This window comes from Aspergillus pseudodeflectus, assembly GCF_044049435.1.
Source record: "Aspergillus pseudodeflectus strain CBS 756.74 chromosome Unknown BJX68scaffold_47, whole genome shotgun sequence".
Taxonomy (NCBI): domain Eukaryota; kingdom Fungi; phylum Ascomycota; class Eurotiomycetes; order Eurotiales; family Aspergillaceae; genus Aspergillus; species Aspergillus pseudodeflectus.
This window is the reverse complement of record NW_027263823.1, coordinates 232819-254665: the sequence shown is the minus strand read 5'-3', so window position 1 is coordinate 254665 and position 21847 is coordinate 232819. Positions and strand designations below refer to the sequence as shown.

The 21847-nt window shown below is 51.6% G+C and overlaps 8 protein-coding genes across 8 annotated transcripts; 2 read left to right on the top strand and 6 right to left on the bottom strand.

Moving 5' to 3' along the window:
• Positions 1-209: 209 nt before the first annotated feature.
• Positions 210-839, bottom strand: BJX68DRAFT_270291 (uncharacterized protein; the record flags this gene model as incomplete). The annotated part of the gene is made up of 1 exon (XM_071046583.1): positions 210-839. One exon carries the CDS (start codon positions 837-839, stop codon positions 210-212), a length of 630 nt encoding a protein of 209 aa, XP_070895555.1.
• Positions 840-1945: 1106 nt separating this feature from the next.
• On the bottom strand, positions 1946-3325 carry BJX68DRAFT_157487 (alpha/beta fold hydrolase). The gene is made up of 2 exons (XM_071036783.1): positions 2819-3325; positions 1946-2751 (listed from the first exon to the last, which is right to left on the bottom strand). The coding sequence occupies exons 1-2, from the start codon at positions 3264-3266 to the stop codon at positions 2084-2086; spliced, it is 1116 nt and encodes a 371-aa protein (XP_070895554.1). The 5' UTR covers positions 3267-3325; the 3' UTR covers positions 1946-2083.
• Positions 3326-3560: 235 nt separating this feature from the next.
• BJX68DRAFT_244207 (Cupredoxin) lies at positions 3561-5795 on the bottom strand. Its single transcript, XM_071041267.1, has 6 exons — positions 5428-5795; positions 4869-5360; positions 4598-4821; positions 4173-4528; positions 3888-4098; positions 3561-3826 (listed from the first exon to the last, which is right to left on the bottom strand). Exons 1-6 carry the CDS (start codon positions 5758-5760, stop codon positions 3643-3645), a joined length of 1800 nt encoding a protein of 599 aa, XP_070895553.1. The 5' UTR covers positions 5761-5795; the 3' UTR covers positions 3561-3642.
• A 1027-nt stretch (positions 5796-6822) lies between these two features.
• BJX68DRAFT_278112 (CocE/NonD family hydrolase) lies at positions 6823-8584 on the bottom strand (the record flags this gene model as incomplete). Its single annotated transcript, XM_071048469.1, has 1 exon — positions 6823-8584. The coding sequence occupies exon 1, from the start codon at positions 8557-8559 to the stop codon at positions 6823-6825; it is 1737 nt and encodes a 578-aa protein (XP_070895552.1). The 5' UTR covers positions 8560-8584.
• Positions 8585-13055: 4471 nt separating this feature from the next.
• Positions 13056-13647, top strand: BJX68DRAFT_244205 (RNA recognition motif domain-containing protein). The gene is made up of 4 exons (XM_071041266.1): positions 13056-13159; positions 13211-13283; positions 13341-13447; positions 13502-13647. The coding sequence occupies exons 1-4, from the start codon at positions 13137-13139 to the stop codon at positions 13542-13544; spliced, it is 246 nt and encodes an 81-aa protein (XP_070895551.1). The 5' UTR covers positions 13056-13136; the 3' UTR covers positions 13545-13647.
• A 450-nt stretch (positions 13648-14097) lies between these two features.
• Positions 14098-15481, top strand: BJX68DRAFT_278110 (NADP-dependent oxidoreductase; the record flags this gene model as incomplete). The annotated part of the gene is made up of 5 exons (XM_071048468.1): positions 14098-14302; positions 14371-14486; positions 14555-14725; positions 14789-14920; positions 14994-15481. The coding sequence occupies exons 1-5, from the start codon at positions 14127-14129 to the stop codon at positions 15479-15481; spliced, it is 1083 nt and encodes a 360-aa protein (XP_070895550.1). The 5' UTR covers positions 14098-14126.
• Positions 15482-18384: 2903 nt separating this feature from the next.
• On the bottom strand, positions 18385-19647 carry BJX68DRAFT_278108 (aquaporin-like protein; the record flags this gene model as incomplete). Its single annotated transcript, XM_071048467.1, has 4 exons — positions 18385-18570; positions 18713-18941; positions 19019-19262; positions 19328-19647. 4 exons carry the CDS (start codon positions 19645-19647, stop codon positions 18386-18388), a joined length of 978 nt encoding a protein of 325 aa, XP_070895549.1.
• A 579-nt stretch (positions 19648-20226) lies between these two features.
• Positions 20227-21437, bottom strand: BJX68DRAFT_244200 (uncharacterized protein). The gene has a single exon (XM_071041265.1). It carries the CDS (start codon positions 21305-21307, stop codon positions 20312-20314), a length of 996 nt encoding a protein of 331 aa, XP_070895548.1. The 5' UTR covers positions 21308-21437; the 3' UTR covers positions 20227-20311.
• Between the last annotated feature and the right edge of the window lie 410 nt (positions 21438-21847).

Sequence of the window (21847 nt, the reverse complement as noted above, 5' to 3'; positions counted from 1 at the left end):
GTCACATGTTCTGACATTGAACCAATAGGATGCCCTGCTATACTACATTCAGTTAGCAAGACTAGGCATTTCCTTCGGGAGCGTGGTTAGTGGCTCTTCCTAAAAGAAATAGAATTTCATATTCTAACAGAACCAGAGTTCGAATCTCACAGGTGTCGTATCTTTTTTTGGTGGGAGTGGCCGAGTGGGCGGTCACTGGAAAGGACCGTCTACTCATCTACAGGTAGTTTTTTCCGCCACACAAAAGGCCTCACATATATCGCCTGCATGGCAGTCCCATTCCACTGCGCAGGTAACCCCACAGCTCTGAGCTCCTCACAAACAATCTCCCCAACCCTCTTCGACCCCTGATCATCAAAGTCCAACGCCCCAAACCGAATAACCAGCCCGAACCCGTCAAGAGCCTTCTCCGTATCCTGCCCATGCCAGTACGCAAATCCTTGCTCGTTGCCCGTCGCTTCCTTCCTGATGTGGAAATCCGCCTGTTGCTGCGTATAGTAGAAGTTTCTACGCGCTACGATCCCCTTTTCGTTAAGGTTCCTAAATGCACGCTCGATCTTTGCGTAGTCTTCGAGCTTTGCTTCGCTCCATTTTGCTTGCCGGCGGAGCTGCTTGGCCCAGAGGGTGTCGATTAGGCGTTCGGACTCGCGCTGGATGTCGGGATGGTCACTGGGTATCTTCTCATAGGAGAAGTAGTGGATGGCGTTCTCCAGTAGCTCAGCCTTGGTGTAGCAGCCTGTTTTCACGTTTGTCTTGAGGCGGTCTCGGACATTCTCGAGGATATCGGGTGTAAGTTCTTCTGGCCCGGGGCCGGTGGTGGCTGTGGTGGCGGATGCCATGTTGTTGTTCTCTTTCTAGGGACGTTGTTGGGGTTATTGGCTGAAGCCTCCAGGCTGTATTTCTTCGTGGGACGTGGTGTCTTTATATAATTCTGGGGCTCATCCTTCCAGGCGGCTCACCTCGTATTGGGCCCACAGGCCCTCGTGTTCTGACTTTATTGAGATAAGTGGCTGCCGTATAGATTGTCCCCCGGCCGTTGGTCGGCAGTACAACGATACACACTTGCGAGGCCGTTGTCCTTTCTATTTGATAGGAATATCACAAGCCGCTGCACATGTCTCAATGCTCAGAAGTACGATTAGAATTATTACGCCTTCCACAAGAATACATCAGGCTTGGATTAGGAGACTAAATATTAGTAGCTCCAACTCTTACAGTCATTTAAGGAAGGTAGCAGCTTAGGGCCTTGAGCGATGGACCTATGGTAAAGACTGCGAATACTTCAGTAGGCACCTGATTGTCTAGAGTGGTTCTATTGGCAAAAGCCCTTTTTATCTATGCTATCATAGAAATCCTGCCCTTGACACACTAGTAGTTTCCACAGATTTAATAATTTCATCCAGGTCCTGAGTCATTATGCCTATACAGAAGTCATCAACTGCGCCTTGTACTATTGGTCGCCAAGTATTAGGATTCAAGGTCTTACTACTCTTGCACTGGGTGAAAGGATTCTCATCCTAGCATAAAAGGGCCAATCCATAGGTTTCCCGCTCTGTATGTCCGCGTAGAGAGGTATTTTGACGCCACTGGCTCAAACTCGATCTTGGGACGGTCATCCTCTTTTCCAGTCTGCTACTTTGGTGAGTTATATTGCTCAGTAGGACTCTAGCCTAGCGACAGAGCCAAGTAGAAACTAATAAATAGAATTAAGATACATTCTAAGATCCTTTACTAATCAAGATGTCCCAGATTTACTCGCGGCCCTAAGTATAAACATGGCAACTGTTTTGGGGATTCTTTTTATGGTGCTGAAATGTCTCCTGATAGCCGAGGTGATACTCCAACTAAGTAAAATACCATCGACATAGGGCTTTTGTTCGTCGAGGGCGATTGACATCGTTACTGATCAAGCCAATATCGAGTATAATGCGGATGGGCAAATCGCTTTCAGAGAAGGCTGTTATTACGCCTGATGCCTACTTCTACGATAGTATAGTACTCAAGGAAACTTGAAAATGGACACAAGCATCCTGGAGATATAGTCGGCGTAAAGAGAAGGTATATCGTAGAGGCCCCCTTGAAATCAACGAAACAACGCAAATATCTCCACCCAAACCTCCGCAGCCTGTGAGACCGTATCGTGATCCGTCCCCTCGACGCGCCTCGCATCAAAGTCCACACCGTCCCCAGCTCCCCTCCAACAGCCCTCAAAGTACTCCTGCCCCTTCCTCCCAACCATCGCATCCGTCGCCGCATGATAGACCCGCACTCGAATGCCCCGTTCATCTTGCCTACTCTCCTCTCGTCCTCGCTCCCGTTCCTTCTCCACGAACCCCTTGATGCACCCCGCATAATCCCCGACAGCACCCCACTCCCTCCCCTCCCCCTTCCTCAAACACTGCAAGGCCTCACTATTCGCACCCACCGTATTCTCAGCAAACATGTAATTCACAGCAAGCCGGGCAAGTTCCTCCTGCTCTTTAACCGGAACGCCATACTCGCGCTCGACGCGAGCGTAGTTCGCCTCGAGAAAGGTGCGATCGGCCTCTTCCTGCGATTGGCTAGACGAGATGAGCCCACTGGATGGAGCGGAGATCTTGCGCATTGCCGCGCCACTGGACGCAAGCACGGGCGTAGCTTGCGTGACAAAGAAGCGCGGGATGTGATGCCATAGCTTGAAGGCGGGTTGTGGGATGTATTGGGCTAGTTGCATGGAGGTTACGTGGGAGTGGGTTGGGTCGACCCAGGGTGCTGCAACCTAGGTTTCAGTAACAGGATACATACTTAGAGGAAAGAGAAGGGTTTGGCATGGCCATACCCAGAAAAACAACAACCCCTTGAATAAGCCGTCTACACCTCTCATCAACCAGCATATTTAGCGTATAAATCGTCCCCGCGCTATGCGCGACAAGACCAACCGACTCGATACCCAGATACTCAAGTAGCCGCGGGATCACATCACACCACGTGCTAATCCGCCTGGACAAGGGGACATCGCCTGACCCGCCCATCCCGAAACGGTCGACGACGAGGATACGCACGCCCGCGCGCTCGGCGAGGATATGCAGTGGGATTCCGAGATACCGGGATGCGAACATTCCGGGCAGGAAGAGAAGAGTGCGGGTGGGCCCCGCATCATTGCTGCCTATTAGGGCGTAGGTGAGAGTTTGGGGGCCGTGTGGGGTTAGGAGGGTGATGTGGCGGTGGAAGGTGGCATTAGAGATCAGGGGGATCGAGGAGTAGGGGGATGTGCTTAAGGTCGACATGATGGGCGCCTTGGTCCAGTCTTTAGTAGAGGAGATGTTGAGAGATGGGGTGGGCAGACTTGGAGAAGCTTGAAGTTTGGACTGAGTTTCAGCCCCAAGGTCCACGGGGGGCGAGCGGCGCTAGATTAGGGCCTCCTATTCCGGTTAGAGTCAGCAAAGAGGTTCAGAGGGTCTACCAAGGATGTATTCTGCACCGAAATACCAAGACAATCAATATCTTCAGAGTTCAGAGGCAATATGGATAACTAGGCAGTTGCAAGGATAGTAAATTGGTAGCAAGGACCACGAGGTAAGTTGAATCTACATTTTCTATCATTGATCAATTTCAGTGACTATCATCTAGTATACAGGTGATTAATCATGACAAAATCGAGCATCAAGATAATTTCTCGAGCGACCCATGATCCGCAATGATCCTATAACTTGGCCTTCGATCACCGGGTAAACCATTACGCAAAATCAGAAAGAACCACTTTATTTGCGGCCACAAGAGGACAAGCGTTAGTGGTACTGCGGCACCGAAAATGACAAGGTAGATCACCGGGTAGATCAAGCCATCCCTTCAAGCAATACATTAGCAAAGTTCGGTGTGTTCATGATTGATTAAGTTGGGACACATACAATACGGAATCGGCAGGTGTTCTAACACCCCCAACAGGCAACGGATGTGCCATGATAATCTCGACGTTGCCCTCGGCACACGCATCTCCAAAGGGAATTGGTATAGATGAGAGTGAGAGGCTCTTCTGCACCTCCAATGGGGCTTCGATGAAAGTGGCGGCCAGACCCGAATGTGAGGGCCACGCGATCTGGCTTTGGAGTAGCCATATCCCTACATCCGGCGGTATTAGCAATGGCTAAGCGTTGAATCGGGAATTATACAGACTCAGAAGATGATTTATTTACCTGGATTATCAGTCTTGAACCGCAGTACCACCAAAGAACCAGGGTTGACAATGATAGTATCACGGCGCATGGGGAATGGAGTGGACTTTTCCTTGTCCTTGTGGCTAGCGTCAACTGCGCCCACGGCGGCTTCGGACCGGTGGATCACCTGGAACTCATGACCATGGAGATGGAAGAGGTGTTGTGTATCAGATGGATTGTTGATGATAATTTCGATTATCTCATCAGGATGCAAGACGAATGAATTGATCGACGTGCCGTAAATTGCAGGATCAACGGCCTTTTGCTTTGTAGCCAGCGCTGTGTATAATGTAGGAACTGTTGGTGGGGAATAGATCGTGTTGTTGAATGACCAGCTGGCGAAGTTGATTAGATTTGCGCATGCGATGCATCCTAGACTAGTTCATGTTCGAGGCTTGACTTACCGCTTGCTACCATCCGCAAGCTCGGTCATTGTGATATCGAGCGTTATGCTCTGGTTGGGCGGATCCAGGAGGGGCTTCTCGTCCAGCGGTACCAGGGACATGTCATCAAGGAAATCAGACGGTTCTACAGTGTCCTTTCGGTGAAACTCCGCAGTCGGAAGAGACGAGTCGTACACTATCCAGCCAGTTGCAGTCGCAGTCTTCCCATGGTCAAGTCCGTTTACCTATAGAGTATAAGCAAAATACTGTTGAGTGGTGGGAACAAGCTTACCAAGTCCATTGTAGCAATGATGGGATAATTAGCACTCGTCTCATTTTTCGCCGTCATCAGAAAGCTGTACCGCTGGCCGGGGCCAAGATAGATTCCATGCGTCTTCGTGGGCTTCGTGTACACGCCGTCGACTTGCACAAGGACCATTTCATGGTCCGTGATCTGCACGTACTGGCCCGCGATTGAACCTATATTGGCGACACGAACGAGATACGTGGTCCCGGGGTTAACATGGACCCGGACATCATGGGAATCGTTCAACAAGATGGAATCAGGCGCAGGCGGCCTCGAGGTCGTGTGATTGTCGTTCTCGGAGGCCATTGGACCCGACATTTGCGCATCGTACCAATCGGAAACAGAGAGAACGATCTCATCATCGTAATCGTCTTTGTACGGACACATTGGATCCCGGACAATCAATAGGCCGCGCAGCCCATCTGCAGACTGTGCGCCGTCGTCTGCGTGATACCAATAGGTCCCCGGACTCGTCAACTGCGACTCACAATCAGCTCCATGATATTCCATAGCCGCTGCAAAACGGGTCGTTGTTCCGGCGTACCTGGAATATATACTCAAACGTCTTTCCTGGCAAGATCGGACACTGTAACACGCCGGCAGCGCCGTCCATATGAGGTGTGCCTTTCATGGAAATGCCATGGAAGTGCAGCGAGGTAGACTGGTTCTCGAGAAGATTTCGGATGTTCAAAACGACGACATCACCAACATTTCCTTGGATCTGAGGCGGCGGCCATTTACCGTTGACTCCGATCGTTGGTCGCTCATGGAGACCGCCCGGGTTCGCTGAAACCTTGGTAATGTTATAGTCGAAATGTAGCGTTTCTGATGCAACCCGAAGCGCAAGACATAGCGAAAGAATCCATATCGATAACATCGTTTGGTCTGACGTTGAATTTCTCTGATTCAGCCCTGTTAGCGTCTTACGGAGTACTGTCTTTTAAATAGCGATCCCAACTTTCTGCCTAAGTCGAGGGTTCTTCAAAGATCTTCACCTCTAAGAACCCTGGTCCCTTGATTGGCCACCTTATCCTAATAGCGCATCCGAGTTCCGTAGTACCGCCAATGAACGCCTCCCAAGCCTCGCAAAGGCATCTAACCGTGGGGCGTCGCAACTCAGTACCCATTATAGGTTTAGCGTTTGCAAAGGTGAGATACGTATACGTACCCTGGCCAAGAAGATCACGCTAGCCAAGGCTAAGAGTTGTGACAACTTTCTTCTTCAAGTGCGGGTGGTTCCAGGCAGCGATAGTTTTACAAAAGTATTGGACAGTAGCTTATTCTCAGGTCGGCGTTGTGTGCGGTGGCCACATAGAGTGGCTGCACCATAATTGACGACCAGAAACGCAATCCGGCGATGGGGCTAACCATGCAGGATGACCCAACTCGTGCAAACCGACGCACGGTGCCGACGAGGAAGCCAGTATATTTCCAGTGCCCCAGGTAGGTTAGGTATCGGCCCGGGCCTTCCCAAAGGGCAGCAGCCAGCCCTATAGACTGGTGAATCCGTAGGTGACATTTAGCGTCGCAGGGGGCTGGACGGATGTCTAGAGATGAGAATCGTCTCTCATCATGTCATAGTAATATCAGGCCCTGCTCCTCTCTCGGGTTTTTATATAACAGTCTCTAATCTTGAGGATTCAATTCTCTTTGGTTCCAAAGACCTATGGTAATATTCGTGCTGTATCCAGGGGTTAGGACTTGTGGATTTTCTTCTAATTCTGCTATATTCGATTACTCATTATTCATTCCGTATTAAGTCGCGCGCGAATGGCTAGATTCAGAGGGGCGGGTGGGCTCCATACTCTTGTGAATATATAATCATGCGATTCCACGCCATGTCCAGGCGCATAGGTTATCCCGATGATTCAGTCCATCGCACCACTCGGTCCCACGAGCCGGCCTCCTTGCGCTGCACGGTACAGGGCGGACAGACTTGCTAGCGACGAATGACCGGAAGGACCAGCTTACTGGGATGCTCAGCCCCATGCAGAACCCGATTCTCCGCGACGGTAAATTCCGTCTCATTCACGATATCACCCCCAGTATTCGAGTTCCGGTCATACCGCGGGTAATTGCTGCTCGAAACCTCGAGGCGGATTCTATGCCCCGCAAGGAAAACATTCGACGTGACGGAAAGGTCGAGACGCAACTTGTACACCTTTCCGGGGACCAGCATCTCGGGTGTCGCGAGCGAGTTTCTGTATCGTGCTCGGAGGACCCCGTCTGTTAGGTACGTTGCCCGGCCGTCCGGGTGCACGTCCACCAGCTTGCCGGTGAAGTCGGTGTCAATTGCGGAGGAAGTGATGTAGAGGACCAAGCTTATGTGGCCGGTGACCTCGACTGGCGTGTCGAGGGGCTGTGTTGTGAAGCAGAGGACGTCGGGGCGGTCTTCGACCGCGGATTGGTCGCGCGGTCCGCATTCTCTGGGGTCCATGGTAAGGAGGCGCCCTCCGACACTTGGCGTGGGGTCCGCAGGGTCAAAGGTATACCTGTCTGCGATGGACTTGTTTGGAAGCTCGGCGCGCAGCACACCGTCGCCTGAGCGCGTCGCCGCATTGCCACCACTGTCGAGGTAGAAGTCGGTGTACTCGGTGTCCGGCAACGGCCAGTCTGTCTCGCTGCGCCAGACGTTCCTCCCCATGACGAAGATGTGCACGGGCAGCCGCTTGTCCAGTGCAGCCTCGTTCCCGCGAAGATACTTGTCAAAAAACTCCAGGTGCAGCTCCTGGATCCCCGATGCCGTGTCCGGTGAGTCGGGGCCGAACTCAAGGTCTGGATACTTGCCAGTCCGGGCGTAATGGTCCCAGGGCCCGATGAACAAATACTGCCCGCGGCGCGCTGTCTCCGTGCGCGCAGAAGACCGCATCAGCCGGAACGCCCGGACGGTCTCGTGGACGAACAGGTCGAACCACCCGCCGACGTTGAGCGCAGGGGTGTTGATGACCTCGGGGTGCTCGGCGACAGCCAGGTCCCGCCAGGATTCGTCGCGCGAGGTATGGCTCATCCAGTTCTTCCACCACGCCGCGTGCCTGTGCAGGGTCTCGCGGTCGGACATGGGCAGCTTGTTCAGCAACTGCACCGCCTCCTGTTGTTGCTGCAGCATGACCACGATCGGAATGTTCGGGTCCGTTTTCGCATTCGCCATCGACCACGAGTGCACAGTGTGCCAGGACATGGCGCCGCCCTGACTGTACCACGGCGCGCGGTAGACATCGCTCGACGCCACGTGCGGAGCGATCGCAAGGAGGCCCTTGGGCGCCCTCGACGCCGCAAGCCACTGCACACAGCCCATGTACGAGGGGCCGAACATACCAACCCGGCCGTCCGACCACTCCTGCTCGCGGATCCACGCAATCGTGTCCTCGCCATCCTGCGCTTCAGCCACAAAGGGCTCAAAGTTTTCTCCCCCTGACTGGTATCGCGCTCGCACGTCCTGCCAGATCAACCCGTATCCGGCGTCGGCGATCTGCGCCTTTGTGGGGACCATGGGCATCTCTGGGATCGCACTTTTGTTGTATGGGATGCGCACTAGGAGTACTGGGGCGGGTGTCTTTAAGGGGAGCCAGATGTCTGTTGCGAGGTGGACGCCGTCGCGCATGGGCACCTTGACGTCACCTAATGTCGCCGGTCGCGGCGGGGCAGCGACTGGCGGAGTAGCCTTTTCGGTGGCCATTACTTTGTCAATACCTGAGAAATTTTCCTAATGTGTAGATAAGACCGCTTTTTAGCTGGGAATGTCGTGCTAATGCGGGGAGTTATATAGGGACTCGGAAATAATATCGACTTGGACCGATGGATGGCTGCGGACCGTATGGACTACTTAGAGTTCAGCCATTGCCTAGTGTCCAGTGTTCCCCGCTATGTTAACGATTTGGGAATCATCCGGCCCCCGAGTTCTATGTTGTATTACGCACAGGCTCTGAGTCTGGGCTGCATAAGTCGCGGTGGGGTCGGATACTACGGATACAACAGTCATCCGAGGCCAGGGTCCGGAATCCTAACCATGCGCAAACGAGCTAAATTAAACTGTGGCGAATAAACAGCCTTTGACCGTTTCCACAAAAATGACTATGCATCGGCCGTGGGGTGATTTATGCAGGTTCTGTATGTACTAGAGGCTGTACATCCCGGTAAATGCGGGGACGGCGCTGTGCCAATGCCGAACCACAGATTCAGAGCATTAGGGTTCACGTATGTCGCTAACTTTATGAATTGAGACCCGGATCGAACCGTTCTTGGTTCATTGAGGAGTATCACATGGACCTAGCCTGCGTAGAGCTCAGTCCATATCTACCGTGGACAGCGCCCGCCCGTGCTGGATGAAGATTAGATCCACTAGCAGCTGCTCTAAGAGGCTCAGGCTCTTGGTCTACCTCACATCACCTGTCTCAATTTCCCGGTCCTAGACGGTCCGACACGGTCCGGCCAACTTGTGGTGGTCGCCTTGCTTGGCACACTAAAGCTTTGGCGTTGCGCTTCCCCGGCCTTCCGTCATACTAGCTACGTCCTGGTCTACACCATATCTGCCCCTCATTTCCGAGCTATGTGAATCTCACCATCACACTTCCCGCAGTTGCTGTCTCTGCCGCCGTACTTACTTCCGAATATCAGATACTATGAGGAGATGCTACTCAACCGGAGTATTTACAGAGTGGCCGAATAACACGCAAGCTAAATAATAATAATAAGGGCAGCGTGACTTGGAGGGTACCCAGATGCTTTGGTGCTTCATCGCTTCTACCCTATACGGGATCATACCAGTGCCGGGCGTTGACTTGTCGGCCCCCAATCCCCTGGATCACGCAGATTCCATCTTCATCAAAGGCAATCCCGCGCGGGTCAGTGGTGATGCCGCTTTCCTTCTCCAGTAAAATGTTCCTGACGCCCATGTGGCCTAGGTACGCTGAGAGTAGGGCGCCTGTTGGCCCGCATCCGCAGATGACCACGTTGGTGGTTTCGTATTCGTGCGGTGCATCCATAATCTTGTAGTGGATACAGTTGGAGAGAGAAAGCCTAATACGAGTCGGGATACGGATGTGCAGCGTGAGATATGATACGTCGCGGCTTCTCCAGTATCTAGAAAGGAGGCTTTCAAGCCATCACATGGCCTCGACCGTCCGCTTTCTCCGCTCATCTGTTTCAGGATATATCCGAGTGATGGGGGATCTTGGCTGTCCCACATGCGGGGAAGCCGGCTGCGGGACCGACTGGGAACGATCAGCGTCGCCTGCGGGACGGGATGGTGGTTGGAGGCACTTGACCACAAGTCGATTGATTGATCTCAGGGGCCTGCAAGGCCAATATAGACAGCACACGGCTTTTGAGACTGCATTTGAACATGGTACGTGGAATCTCGATCCTCCTCCTTCATAGTGAGAATAGCCGTGCTCATCCCATCCCCAGGCGAACAAAGTACACTTTAACCACGGAGCATCCGTCGACGATGTTATCGCAATTAGCCCGGATCAAGAACCCCTGGCGGCTTGGAAGGAGCGTTGCCTGACCAGATCAGACTCAGGGTCTCCCATTCAGCTCGTCGAGCTATCGGATATGCGGTACCAGCACCCTGACCTTGATGAAATCACTACCTTCCTTCAAGGTACGTCGTTTGCTACTGAGCAAGGAAAAGGAGACGTTAAGGTGACTGATTCCGAAGTCTGTTATCGAGGTTATGGGGAGGATCCGTACGTTTATTACGCTCGCAAGGGACCAAAGGAGTACCTGGGCGGCACGTTCCAGGTGCAGTCATACGACGATCTAGAAAGGCTAGTTTTGATCCAACAATAATAATATAATGATATTCAACGGCACAGCTGACTGCGAATAGTGCCAGGAGCTTACCACAGGCTAGCGAGATCCAGGAGCTCAGTAAGGCTCCTCGGGGAGAGTTCCCTCTCACATTCTCCGATCCAGAGGGTTTCCCTGCGAATGTTATCTTTGGCCAGGGTCCTGCAGTACCTAGTACGGGTCCTGCGAAACTCACTTATAATTACGAGACGGCGAAACCTCGCGTTCGCAGGTTCCAGCGGTTTGAGCCCGGTTCAGCGGGTGTTCACAAGGTTGGTTTTTTTTGATCCCCTTGCTGCTTGAGCAAAACAAAGAAACAAAAGGTTTCCATCCATCCCCCGTCCGTTCTGTAAACATAGACAAAGGCATACCTTGGTGTGATCGAGATAGTCCAACCCCAGACAGCGAATGTAGCTACACTCCTCTCTCGAGACCGGCAAAAGCAACTACCACAGCACACCCGCAGGCGGGTGCATTATTAGCCCCTATCCTCGATCGCCGAATATCTATCTCATCATGGGGCAGGACAACCTTACAGATCTCACAAGCAGCACCTGGTTAGTGACGCGGCCATCGAAGATCGTCCCATCAATCATATAGACGGCGATTTCTCGCCCGTCGGCGCTGTCGCGTCCCACGTCGCGAGTCGTATCTACTAGCTGGCCGAGGTGGACTTGGTTCCTCAACGGCGACGAATCGCACGAGATGCGTCCGGGCTAGCATTGTGGGATGGGATGCGAAAATGAACGGAGGATTGTTGCGGGAATTTCTGGCGTTGAGTACGCTCGGCCTCTGAGTGTTTAGAAGAAGTTGTTGAGGATATCATGGATTGTCCCGCATCGCTTCGTACGCTGGGCAGGGTGGGGGCAGCGAAGTGCTGGGGAGCGGGGGGCGGGACCCAAGTATAGGTAACCAGGCACCTGCAACCATGCACATACCTCCTATATGAGTTGGGTATCTACCACGCTCTCCGTGCTCCGGGTGTTTGTAGATCGGGCTCAGTATATCCGGGGGCGCGGACACTCTCATCTGCTTCATTATTTGGCTTTTATTCTCTGGGATGCCGAGACTCTCTTCCCTCTCTGTCTACGTCCATATCCCATGTAGCCCGCCTCTTCGATTCCACTCTACGCCCTCTGATCTAGTCCTGTTCGGGCTCAAAAGGTCGGGATCTCTCTATGCCTCCTTGTTCTACGGGTAGCACCCACCCACTTGTTCTGTGTTCTGTATACCGTTATTTCCCCTCTCCCCCTAGTTCTTCTTCCATATATCTATCCGTCTATCATTGCTTGATATACTGCCCGTCGACCAATTTATCCTTTTCCTCATGGCCATGTCGAGTGATACAGCTGATTTGGCCTCGCTCCGTGGCACGCGGGGCGCCCGTTGGATGAAAAACAGGCCTTTGATCTGGATTATGGATATATGCTCTGTTCATATACTTTTTAGAATATTAGTACTATAAAGAGTGCCTCCTAGCCCTAATAAAAATGTTTAGCTTGCCAGCATGAACGGGCCTGCTACCCTCCCTTTATAATACTTTATAATACAACTTAATTAGTAGCCTATACAAAGGGTCCATAGTAGAGAACTAATGTGGTAAGTAACCATTAGCATCCACATATCAATGTAAAGCACTATGTATCTTGGCGAGATAGGGAAAGGGAATATGATGTAGAAAACCTCTTCGATGTGAAACTTTGGCATTGGTGTAGGATGTATGGCTACACAGTAAGTCGCTGGGGTTCCGTTCAGACCTTTGACAGAAGATGAATCTTATTAGGTAGAAGGATATATCCAATACATTACCAGACAAAAGCCCAATGTTTATAGTCATATTTATCCGCCTGTCCTCGTGCAGGAAGTCTCCTGTCCGGCCTGGTCGGATGGGTCCGTCCAGCTTCCATAGGCGATAAAACGAGCGGGAAGGACATCTGACTGAATTAAGGTGTCATTTTTGGTCAAGAGCTCTAACCAAGCATGCATTCTCAATGGGTCGTACTGACAGATCTCGATCAAGTTTAGGAGGTGGAATGAAAGAATACATAATTAGTGTAACCTCAGGTTACACAAGCTAGATGATACTGTTACTTTTCGCCTGCAACCATCCATGATGACGTGGAATATATTGGAAAGACCGCTCTGCTATGCAATGCGAATGTCTCCTTACTTAATAGAGATATTCTTTGCCTGTTCCCAGATTCCACAAGTGTTATCATCATAATTCCCACCTAAGGGAATGCGTCATTTATGACATCAAGGTTCAAGTCATGATGTTAGCAAGACACATGTAGTTTACAACACGATTCTTCCGAGAGGCGTTGATGGGGCTATATACAGAGTTATAAACCCAAGACAAACTTCCCGTAGCTCACTAGTTCTCGATATTTTATGTGAAAATTATATCTACCCACCCGCGCCTTTGCAACAGCCACTGATTATTGCAAACGCCTATCACACACCATGGGAAGCAAACTCTATGTCGCGTAAGCTCCCTACTACAAGCTCCTCCTTGCTATGTATTCTGATCGACACAGGAACCTCAGTTTTGAGACAACTGCTGAGGACCTCACTTCTGCCTTTGGAAACTATGGCTACGTTACCAAATCTGTATGTTAATTTTACTTCTTTCCACCCGACACGCGTAACCACGTTAATCACAACCAGGTCATTGAGAAGGACAAAGAAACAGATCGAAGTCGTGGCTTTGGCTTTGTCACGATGAGCACCACGCAAGAAGCGGAAGCTGCCATTGATGGTCTGGATCACCAGGAGTAAGTTGTATCAAATATTGTACCGCATGATTAAAACTAAGATTAATCTGTTAGTTTGCGTGGGAAGCCGCTTAAGGTTAATATTGCCAGACGCTAGGAGGACGCTAATAGAGTAAGATCAATATAGCTTCACAGAATGTTTACATACAGAAAAAAAATGCTGGATGAAGCTATTAGCTGCACTACAGAGGTGATACGATTTAAGCTATTCTTTTCCTCCAATGCTTCCTCGCTATTGTTCGTATTTAATATAGTTTTGCTCCTTGTCAAGGCCCCGGGCTGGATACGTCGTGTAATGGCAGGCCCTGCCAGAAGCCTAATTTGTCTCCACCGTAGCTTTGATCCGAATGGGACCCGGGTTGAGCCTCTTCTTTCATGCATCTGAACCAGATCCGATAATAAACTGACATAGCCCAGCGTCATGGTTCATGTTCTGCCTATTCATTGGACCTCGGCACTGCACCGTTCTTCTAGAGCGGTAGCGGGAAGACGATTGCACCGAAAATGCGGGTCCGGGACAAGAAACCATCCGAGCCAATGATCGTGGTCTATTCAGAATGAATATCCATGGATCGACATCTAGCTACCCAGCCCTAGCTAAGAACTATATAACCGAACCACACCCCAATCACAGCCTTGTCCTTCACACCTCTATAACCCAAACCTTCAACCACACACCATGTTATCCATCGGAATCAACTCCCACGGCAAACCATCCGAGTACCAACTCCTCGAGTTCCCACGGCCAGAGATCAGAGACCCAACCGATGTGCTCATTAAAGTCCACGCCGCAAGCGTCAACCCGGTGGATTTGAAGAAGGCAGATGGGATCTTCAAGATGGCTCTCAAAGACTCGTAAGACCACCTTTATCTCCAGAATACGTTCAGCCCTTGGCAACCCTGCTAAGCAAGAAACAACCTAGCTTTCCCTACAAGATCGGCTACGATGCCGCGGGAATAGTCACGGAAATCGGCACAGGCGTGGCGCGCTTTGGGGTTGGTGATGCGGTCTATGTTCGGTTGCCAGAGTCGCATCGAGGTACTATACCACATTATTTCTTTATTTTTTTTGGGGTACGAACCATACGCTGACCACTCACTGAGTAGGCGCATGGAGCGAATATGCCGTCTGTCCCGAGCGCTTCATCGCGCTAAAACCACCATCGCTCTCATTCGAGGAAGCAGCGTCTATGCCACTAGCCGCTACGACGGCGTATCAGGCGTTAGAAAAGTATGATGGTGATCTCGCTGGGAAGACGGTGTTTGTCCCGGCTGGCTGTATGTCTCCCCGGGTTACTCTGCTAGAACGGATGTAGGTGTGCTAATCCATGGAATTTGCAGTAGGCGGCACAGGCCTCTTCGCCTGTCAACTAGCCAAGCACGTCTTTCACGCGGCGAAGGTCATCACGACCGTTTCGACTTCAAAGGTGCCCAAGGTTGCCGAACTTCTAGGGGAGGGGACGGTCGATGAAAGTACGAAGCCCTATTTCAAATTCACCTCCAACCCCACCCCACAATCCACAGAGCTTCCCTCTAACAGCAGCAGTAATCGACTACAAAACAACAGCCCCTAAATTGGTCATCCCGTGCGGCACGATCGACTTCCTCTTCGACACCACTGGTTCCGCAATGGAGTACCTCTGCCTAATGCGTCCTCAGACGGGGTGTATCGTCTCAATATCAACAGCGCCGTCAGGGATGCAGTTGCAAGATTCCGCCGTGATGAGACTACCTCATCGGCCTGTTCTCCCAATCATCCCGAGGGTTGTCTTGAACGTCGCGGATTTAGTGCGGAGGATGCGCGCGTGGCGGTATGGGGTAAGGTATGAGTATATGTTTCTGGAACCGAGTGGGGAGGATTTGGATTCGTTAAGGGGGTTTGTTGAGGGTGGGAAGGTGAGAACTGTTGTTGGGGAGGCGGTTGATATGCAGGATATCGAGGGGGTCAGGAGGGCGTGTCAGGTTGTTTACGAGAATCGGGGTGGGCTTGGAAAGGTGGTTATGAGGATTGCTACGGCGGAAAGTCAAGAATAGTCTTCTTTTGTGGCTGATCAATAGCTAGTTTATACAAAGTACAGTTTTATTTGTGGTCCGTATGTCCCATCCATCTCATAGTCCTTATTCGGACGCTCGTGTTTGCTGTGATAAACTTCGTAGAACTCGCCAAACGTCACTCAGCAGTGACTCTGAACGTTAATGAGGTCCAGGTTACCTATGTAGATGCATTTATTGCGGTGCTTTTATTAACTTTAGAGGAATAAGTAATATTATCCAAGCACTCAAGCGGCAGGTCTCATTAGTCTATAAATATGGCTCGTGGCTCCGTCCAGCACTCAGGGCGTATCAAGGTTTGGTTCATAATGTCGATGCCCTCCTTTTATACTGGGATAATTATTGCTGTGACTCTGATCCACTTGTGAGACAGCATGAGCTGATTTTTCTGTTTTTGTTTTTGTTTTTGTTTTTTTTTACTCTTCCAGGTGCAGCGCAGGAGGGGGGCGCATATAGAGGTCCTTCAGCTTCTCGTCGAGCGCAGAGCTAGAATACACGATCGTCTGGTAAATCTGGTAAACGGGAGAAACGTAATCACTTTGCAGCAGCTGGGGGACACGCAGGTACTGCCCAATACCTGCTAGAAAAGGGCGTGGCGCCGGATCTTAAAGATGCTAATAGCACGACGCCGCTTCTCCTCGCTGCCAGTGCAGGACATGTAGAGGTCGTGAAAATTCTCTTGGGCACAGGACAAGTCGATGTAAACTAGACTGACGAGAATGGCCGAGCGGCGCTTATGTGGGCGGTGGCGAAAGCCCACGAACACGTCGTGAAGGAGTTGATTAAAAAAACAACACCAACACCATCACCACCTGCACCCACGGCACACAGCCGCCGCCGCAGCACCAGCAGCCACTGACCCTCGCGCCCGCGGAGATCCTCGCCGACCCTTTGCGGATCTTCGAGGAACAGCCCGGGATTGGCTGGTGGTGTGTTAATGTAGATCGATTCGCAAGACAAATAATCCATGAAGCACGGATCACGCAGATGATTGCGGAGAGGCCGCATCCGCATATCATCAAGTATTATGGCTGTCTCGTGGAGAGCAGACTCATCAGATCACTAGTATTCGAGCGACTTGCTCAAACCCTGATCAAGTATGCCACGACATCTGGATTCGCCAGGCTAGACAAGGGGATCTTCTTCAAATGCCTCGTGTCAGATTTTAAGCATCTGCATTCGCTGGGCCTCGCGCACAGTGACCTTAACCCGGCTAATATCATGATCCGCGAAAGCGAGAATGGGCAGGTTGAACCAGTGCTAATTGACTTTGGGTCCTGCGCGCTAGTAGGCGAGAAGCTGCAGTTCTCCGCGCGGACACCGGGGTGATACAGGGAGGAATTTGAGACATCTGAGGAGAAGCACGATATATACGCTCTTGAGAAGATGGAGAGGTGGTTACATGCTGGTGATAGTAAATGTATCTGTAGCTGAATTCGGTCTCCTTGACAAAAGGGGGGACTCAGCTATTTTCAACCCAAGGGGGCGGGCCATCAGGTTCATTCTAATCCTAATCCTGCCTACTTCTAGCCATAAATCGCCAGTCAGCCAGCCCTTAGTCACAAGGAGATGTGAAAGGGGCAAGGGAGCCCTGGAAGCGAAGCTCGAAAACCAGAAGCGGCTCTCATGCTTCTGCAATCAGGCAGAGAGGAACAGCATCGGGCTGGATTCGCAAGGTCCGCAGCACCACAATACCCGGAAGCTTGGACACCGCATGAGCAAGACTTGAGACAGACGGGAGCTTTACTTCCAGATAAAGGCCGTGCAGCGCTCGAGGAGGTATTGACGTTTGTCGCGAGGGGTCGAGGGGGCTTGTAGATGCGCTTGGACGAGCAGCCTTCTTTCAGCTTCTACCCGGGGTGCACTCGAGTCTGAAGAGATGGGGAATCCGTGAGCAACAGAGAGACTGGATATCATGGCCTTTTGTGACGGTGGCATGAAACCATACATATAATTTATTGGCGTCACCAGCGGTCATGGCTTTGCGGCTGAGATATCACTCCACCCCTGCCTGCCTCGCACTGCCCCATTCTAGCCTCATGCTTACATGCAATATAACCGCCCCCAAGGCCTAAGAATGCAGTACACTGAGGCGGAATTTGTCTTCGTCGCTGCCTACCAGCCTAGCCACCAAAAGTCAGTAGTCTTTCTACTCGAGTCTGCCTTGCGCTGCTGTACTCTTGGCTTAATTCTCCTAGGCTATACATCCGGCCCCGAGGCCCAGGATTATAGTATGGCACTTTTAGCCTTTCCTGGTGACGCGGCTAGACAGACATTAAAAGAAACTAGTCTTCTCGACAATTTCTGCTATGGATTTATGGCATGCTAGCGCAACCTTTGGTCATGTACATACTACTCTATAGCCAACTCCAACCGATGGAAATCTTAGAAAGGCAACTGGGATGAGTGCCAGCAAGCCCCTCCCAGATATATATGTACTAGCATCTCCAACAGTCCCTGGGGGGATTTTGAGTCTGGGATAGGCGTGTGTCTTGCCTACAGTATTCGAGGGGAGCAAATTCCAATTCTACATATTCAACGTTTTCTCTCCAGATATCACACGTCTGTAAATATACAATGTATGTACTGCCACACGATCCACAGCACTCATCTCCGCCACTTTCTACCCTCTGTGTATATTGCAGACATGCCACCAGACACAAACTCTCAAGGTACGATTTCTCCTGTGTCTTGTCTGGGATAAGAAAGGTCTTGCTCAGCTTGATTCTTGGGAGTTTGGGAGCGGAATCTGGGACCAAATACTTTTTTTTTTTTTTTTTTTTACGTATCCCTTTATGATGCTATCAACAATGGCAAATATATAATTCTAATACCCCCCAACGAGACTAGAGTAGACTACCCGATGAACAATGAACAATAACAAAGCTAAGACTCATCGCTCTCATCGATCTTCCGCGCAGCAACAACCTCCTCCCTTGAAAAGGGCGGCACGAGGAAATACAGGACCCCATGCAAAATGGCCGCCGTCAGCGGCCCGATCCAGTGGATCCAGTGGTAGGAGCTGAAACGGGACCCGACCATCGCGCCGAAGCATCGGGCTGGATTCCCGGCTATATTAAAATCAATTCACAATGATTAGCCAGGGATGGGCGAGACAGGTAGATCATCCAACCACCCCACACGCGCGCGGCTGCTGGTCTGGATGGATGGATGGAATATGAAGGAAGGAAGGAAGGAAAGGGGCGTACATACAGAATCCCGTGTATCCGTCACGGCTGACACCTGTGAAGAACGAGCACATGCCGACGATGAGGCCGACAAAGATCGGGCCGAGAGCCGGGCCAAAGACTTCGCGCTGCCGCGGGTCGAGACCAACCCCGAAGGAGAGAAAGACCATGGCGAAGTTGGTTGTCACTTCGATTGTGAATGCGCTGCCGAGGGAGATCATCGACGTATCGATGTAGCAGCCGGGGACGATAAACTATAGATATCATGTTAGTAGCGGATTTTTCTCTCTTCCTTCCGCTAGGGGGTGTAGTGTGGTGGTGTGACACGTACAGATCTCGTGTCCATACTAGCTCGTAAAAGGAAGCCAGCGATTGTACCTCCGAGTGTTTGGAAGGATATATAGAGGACTGCGCGTGGTAGCGAGCAGAGTCGGCTGAAGAATGTTGTAATGGTAATCGTAGGGTTAATATGTGCACCGGAGACTGGGCCCGCAGAGTAGATAAAGAGAGGGAGGGCCACCAGTGCTGTGAGGCCCCCGATCAGTCCTGGAACTACAGGGCCGGAAGAAAAAGCACTGTAATCTGTTATATTTCTGTGTTTTGACCGGAGGAAGGTAGTAGTAGGTAGTATGGTGCTTACGGAGCCACCTGTCCTAACCCAATAGCCGCAAAACATGTTAGATAGATGAGCAAACAACTCGCGATGGCCTCCATCGCCGCCGCCTTCCACAGCTCAATCTGGAGAAACCCTTTCAGTGATAGGGCATCGCGGACTGGAATCCAGGGTGCGGCATCCGGGAATTTTTGTAAGATTTCTGCGCGCGCACAGCTGTTTTTTTCCCCAAGTGTAAATTCCTGGTTCGCTCCGACGCGCCCGGCGAAGGGGATGACAGGGCTCTTTTCGGGGAGGGTAACGCTGCCCGAGTGCCAGAGGCTCGCGTGCGGGAATCTCGAGCGCATCGATTCGTTTTGATGTTACAGGGATGAGACCGCTGTGTAGAGTGCTCAAGGCGAGTGAGTGATTGGATCCACGTGTATGTTCAAGTCCACGTTTCGCTACTATTGACAAGTAACAAATTGATTCTAGCAATTCAGGGGAGATCTGGGGCCTGGGGCCTGGGGGCCTCTATATATAGGGTTCCGATGGTGGTTAGAAAGACCTTGGTCATCCTTCAGAATCATCGCGTCACTGTCAGCGACAGCCCGCCCTGGAGGTGTGATTCGCTTAAGCCTCGAGCAATCTTCACCTTAGTAGGCGGGGATGCACTTTTTTTCTCATATTACGTTGCGATGAATCCGAACAACTTTCTCTTCAATGCATTGCCAAGCCATGCCAAGCCCAATGCACCAATCCCCCGTCCAATCACCGTCCTGGAAACATCTTCCCATATTTGGCTTAGTCGAACACAAGTGCGGTCAACAAGATCTGAGATTCAGTGGCCCCGGTTCTTTGTGGCTGTCCTTAAATCTATCAACGCCTCCTTTGTCCACCGACGCCATTCCCCCCTCCCTTCAAGCCGTCTTCTCGGGTCCAATAATGGCAACTGCGGCCTGAAATTCTCGCAATGACTACCCCTACCAAGCACATGTTGTTAAGATCCAATGTGGAGATTGTTTCCGTATTTCACAAGTGAGTGGCAGACTGTGAAGAGAAGAATCTTCTAGTCCACATTCCTTTCCAGGAATCCTGTACAGCCGCATCCACCCACGCGAAAGTTTGGAGCATGTCGATTAACTTGTCCAGCGTGTCCACGCCTGTATCTGCAGTCAGGTGGGCCATGTACGTGATCAATCGCTTGGGAGAGTCGTCCCCCAACATGCTGATTGCAACAGCTGCGCACCAAAGAACCACCGGGCCGGAAGAATTCAGTGCGCATAACCGGGCGATTCGGGACTCCAGAGCATCAAGATTGAGTTCCCTAATCTGCTGGGTTCGTGGAAGCGGGAAAGTAACATGTACCGCATACAAGACCGCAGCCAGACGACACGTGAGGTATATTTCCCGCGATAGCTCGTTCTCGGCATCGACTTGTTCGGTATATTGCAGATAAGACTCAGTTAAGTCCTGTTCCTTTGGCAAGAAAAGCAGCCGGTGGTGGACTGCATTCCTGCAATCACCAAGTAGATCCAAGACATCAGGGCTACATATCGCGGCCGAGTAGTGTTGGACCACTCGAGAGTATTGCCCCAGGTCGATCAGCACCTGAACAACTTCTTGCCTTACGGGTGGCCACATGGTAAAAAGCTCGTGGAACCCAGAGCCCGCTTTGTTGAATGGATCGCTATATCCGCGTGGCTGAAATAAGAAACTCGGAGACTGCAGGTCCAACGGCTTCCCCGCAACCCCCATGATCGGGTAGATCGGTTTAGCCAGGGTCTGGGCTGACCTCATGAGGGCGGCCAGGGTGAGCAGCCAGGATAGCGCAAACGTCTGCAGGCTCTCGATCCCGCCGAATCGGCGCACGGTGTCGTGCAGCATGTTCCAATGGAGTGGGTGGTAGTCCCGGCTCCCGTAAAAGTCCAAGAGCTGCAGGCTGACAAAGGGAGGGGAGAATGGGCTGGGGTCTCGGAAGATTCGAGTTTTGTGTTTGTCATTCACAGCCAGGAAGAGCATGCACATCACCAAGGAATCTGGAGACGTCGTGTCCGAAACATTGGCAATCTCCCGCTGCAAGGCCCGCAGCGCTAAGAGTCGGAGCTCAAGCTGCTCCTGAGAGTCTAGCTTGGGCACGATGGCGCCGTTGGTGACGCGCAGTATATCACGATGATACGAGGAGGACCACAGGACGGAATATAATTGCAGCTCGTTATCGAACGGCAACACCCACGCTCGATAACAGTTTCCAGGGTAGTCCAGCTGACGAAAGCGAGCCCAGATGGTCGTGGTCGTGAAATCGAGAAGCTCGTGTATTTTCAGGCGCGCCGCCCGGGCATCCATGGGCAGGAGCGGGTCACGGCGTCCTGCTCCGAAAAGATGAGGGTCTGGTAGGTATCGCTGATTATCAGCGAGGAGTCCTCCGCATTTCGAACTTCGATTCTGCGAGCCATGGAAACAGACAGTCTGGTTATTCTGGGTCTTTCTGGGTCGTATCAGAGGGTATCCCGTGGCCTCCAGTTGAGCGTCCTGATTTGCATCTACGGCGCAGGAGGACAGAGCAGG

Excerpts from the sequence above, each read along its gene's own strand:
- BJX68DRAFT_157487 (XM_071036783.1), bottom strand. The coding sequence starts at position 3,266 with ATGTCGACCTTAAGCACATCCCCCTACTCCTCGATCCCCCTGATCTCT. Across the intron at positions 2,752-2,818 it reads AGGGGTTGTTGTTTTTCTGG|CACCCTGGGTCGACCCAACC; the intron begins GTATGGCCATGC and ends CCTAGGTTGCAG.
- BJX68DRAFT_244207 (XM_071041267.1), bottom strand. The coding sequence starts at position 5,760 with ATGTTATCGATATGGATTCTTTCGCTATGTCTTGCGCTTCGGGTTGCA. Across the intron at positions 5,361-5,427 it reads CGTTTGAGTATATATTCCAG|TTGACGAGTCCGGGGACCTA; the intron begins GTACGCCGGAAC and ends TGTGAGTCGCAG. Across the intron at positions 4,529-4,597 it reads CTTGCGGATGGTAGCAAGCG|CTGGTCATTCAACAACACGA; the intron begins GTAAGTCAAGCC and ends CAACTTCGCCAG.
- BJX68DRAFT_244205 (XM_071041266.1), top strand. The coding sequence starts at position 13,137 with ATGGGAAGCAAACTCTATGTCGC. Across the intron at positions 13,160-13,210 it reads GGAAGCAAACTCTATGTCGC|GAACCTCAGTTTTGAGACAA; the intron begins GTAAGCTCCCTA and ends TGATCGACACAG. Across the intron at positions 13,284-13,340 it reads ATGGCTACGTTACCAAATCT|GTCATTGAGAAGGACAAAGA; the intron begins GTATGTTAATTT and ends AATCACAACCAG.
- BJX68DRAFT_244200 (XM_071041265.1), bottom strand. The coding sequence starts at position 21,307 with ATGTGCATGCTCTTCCTGGCTGTGAATGACAAACACAAAACTCGAATC.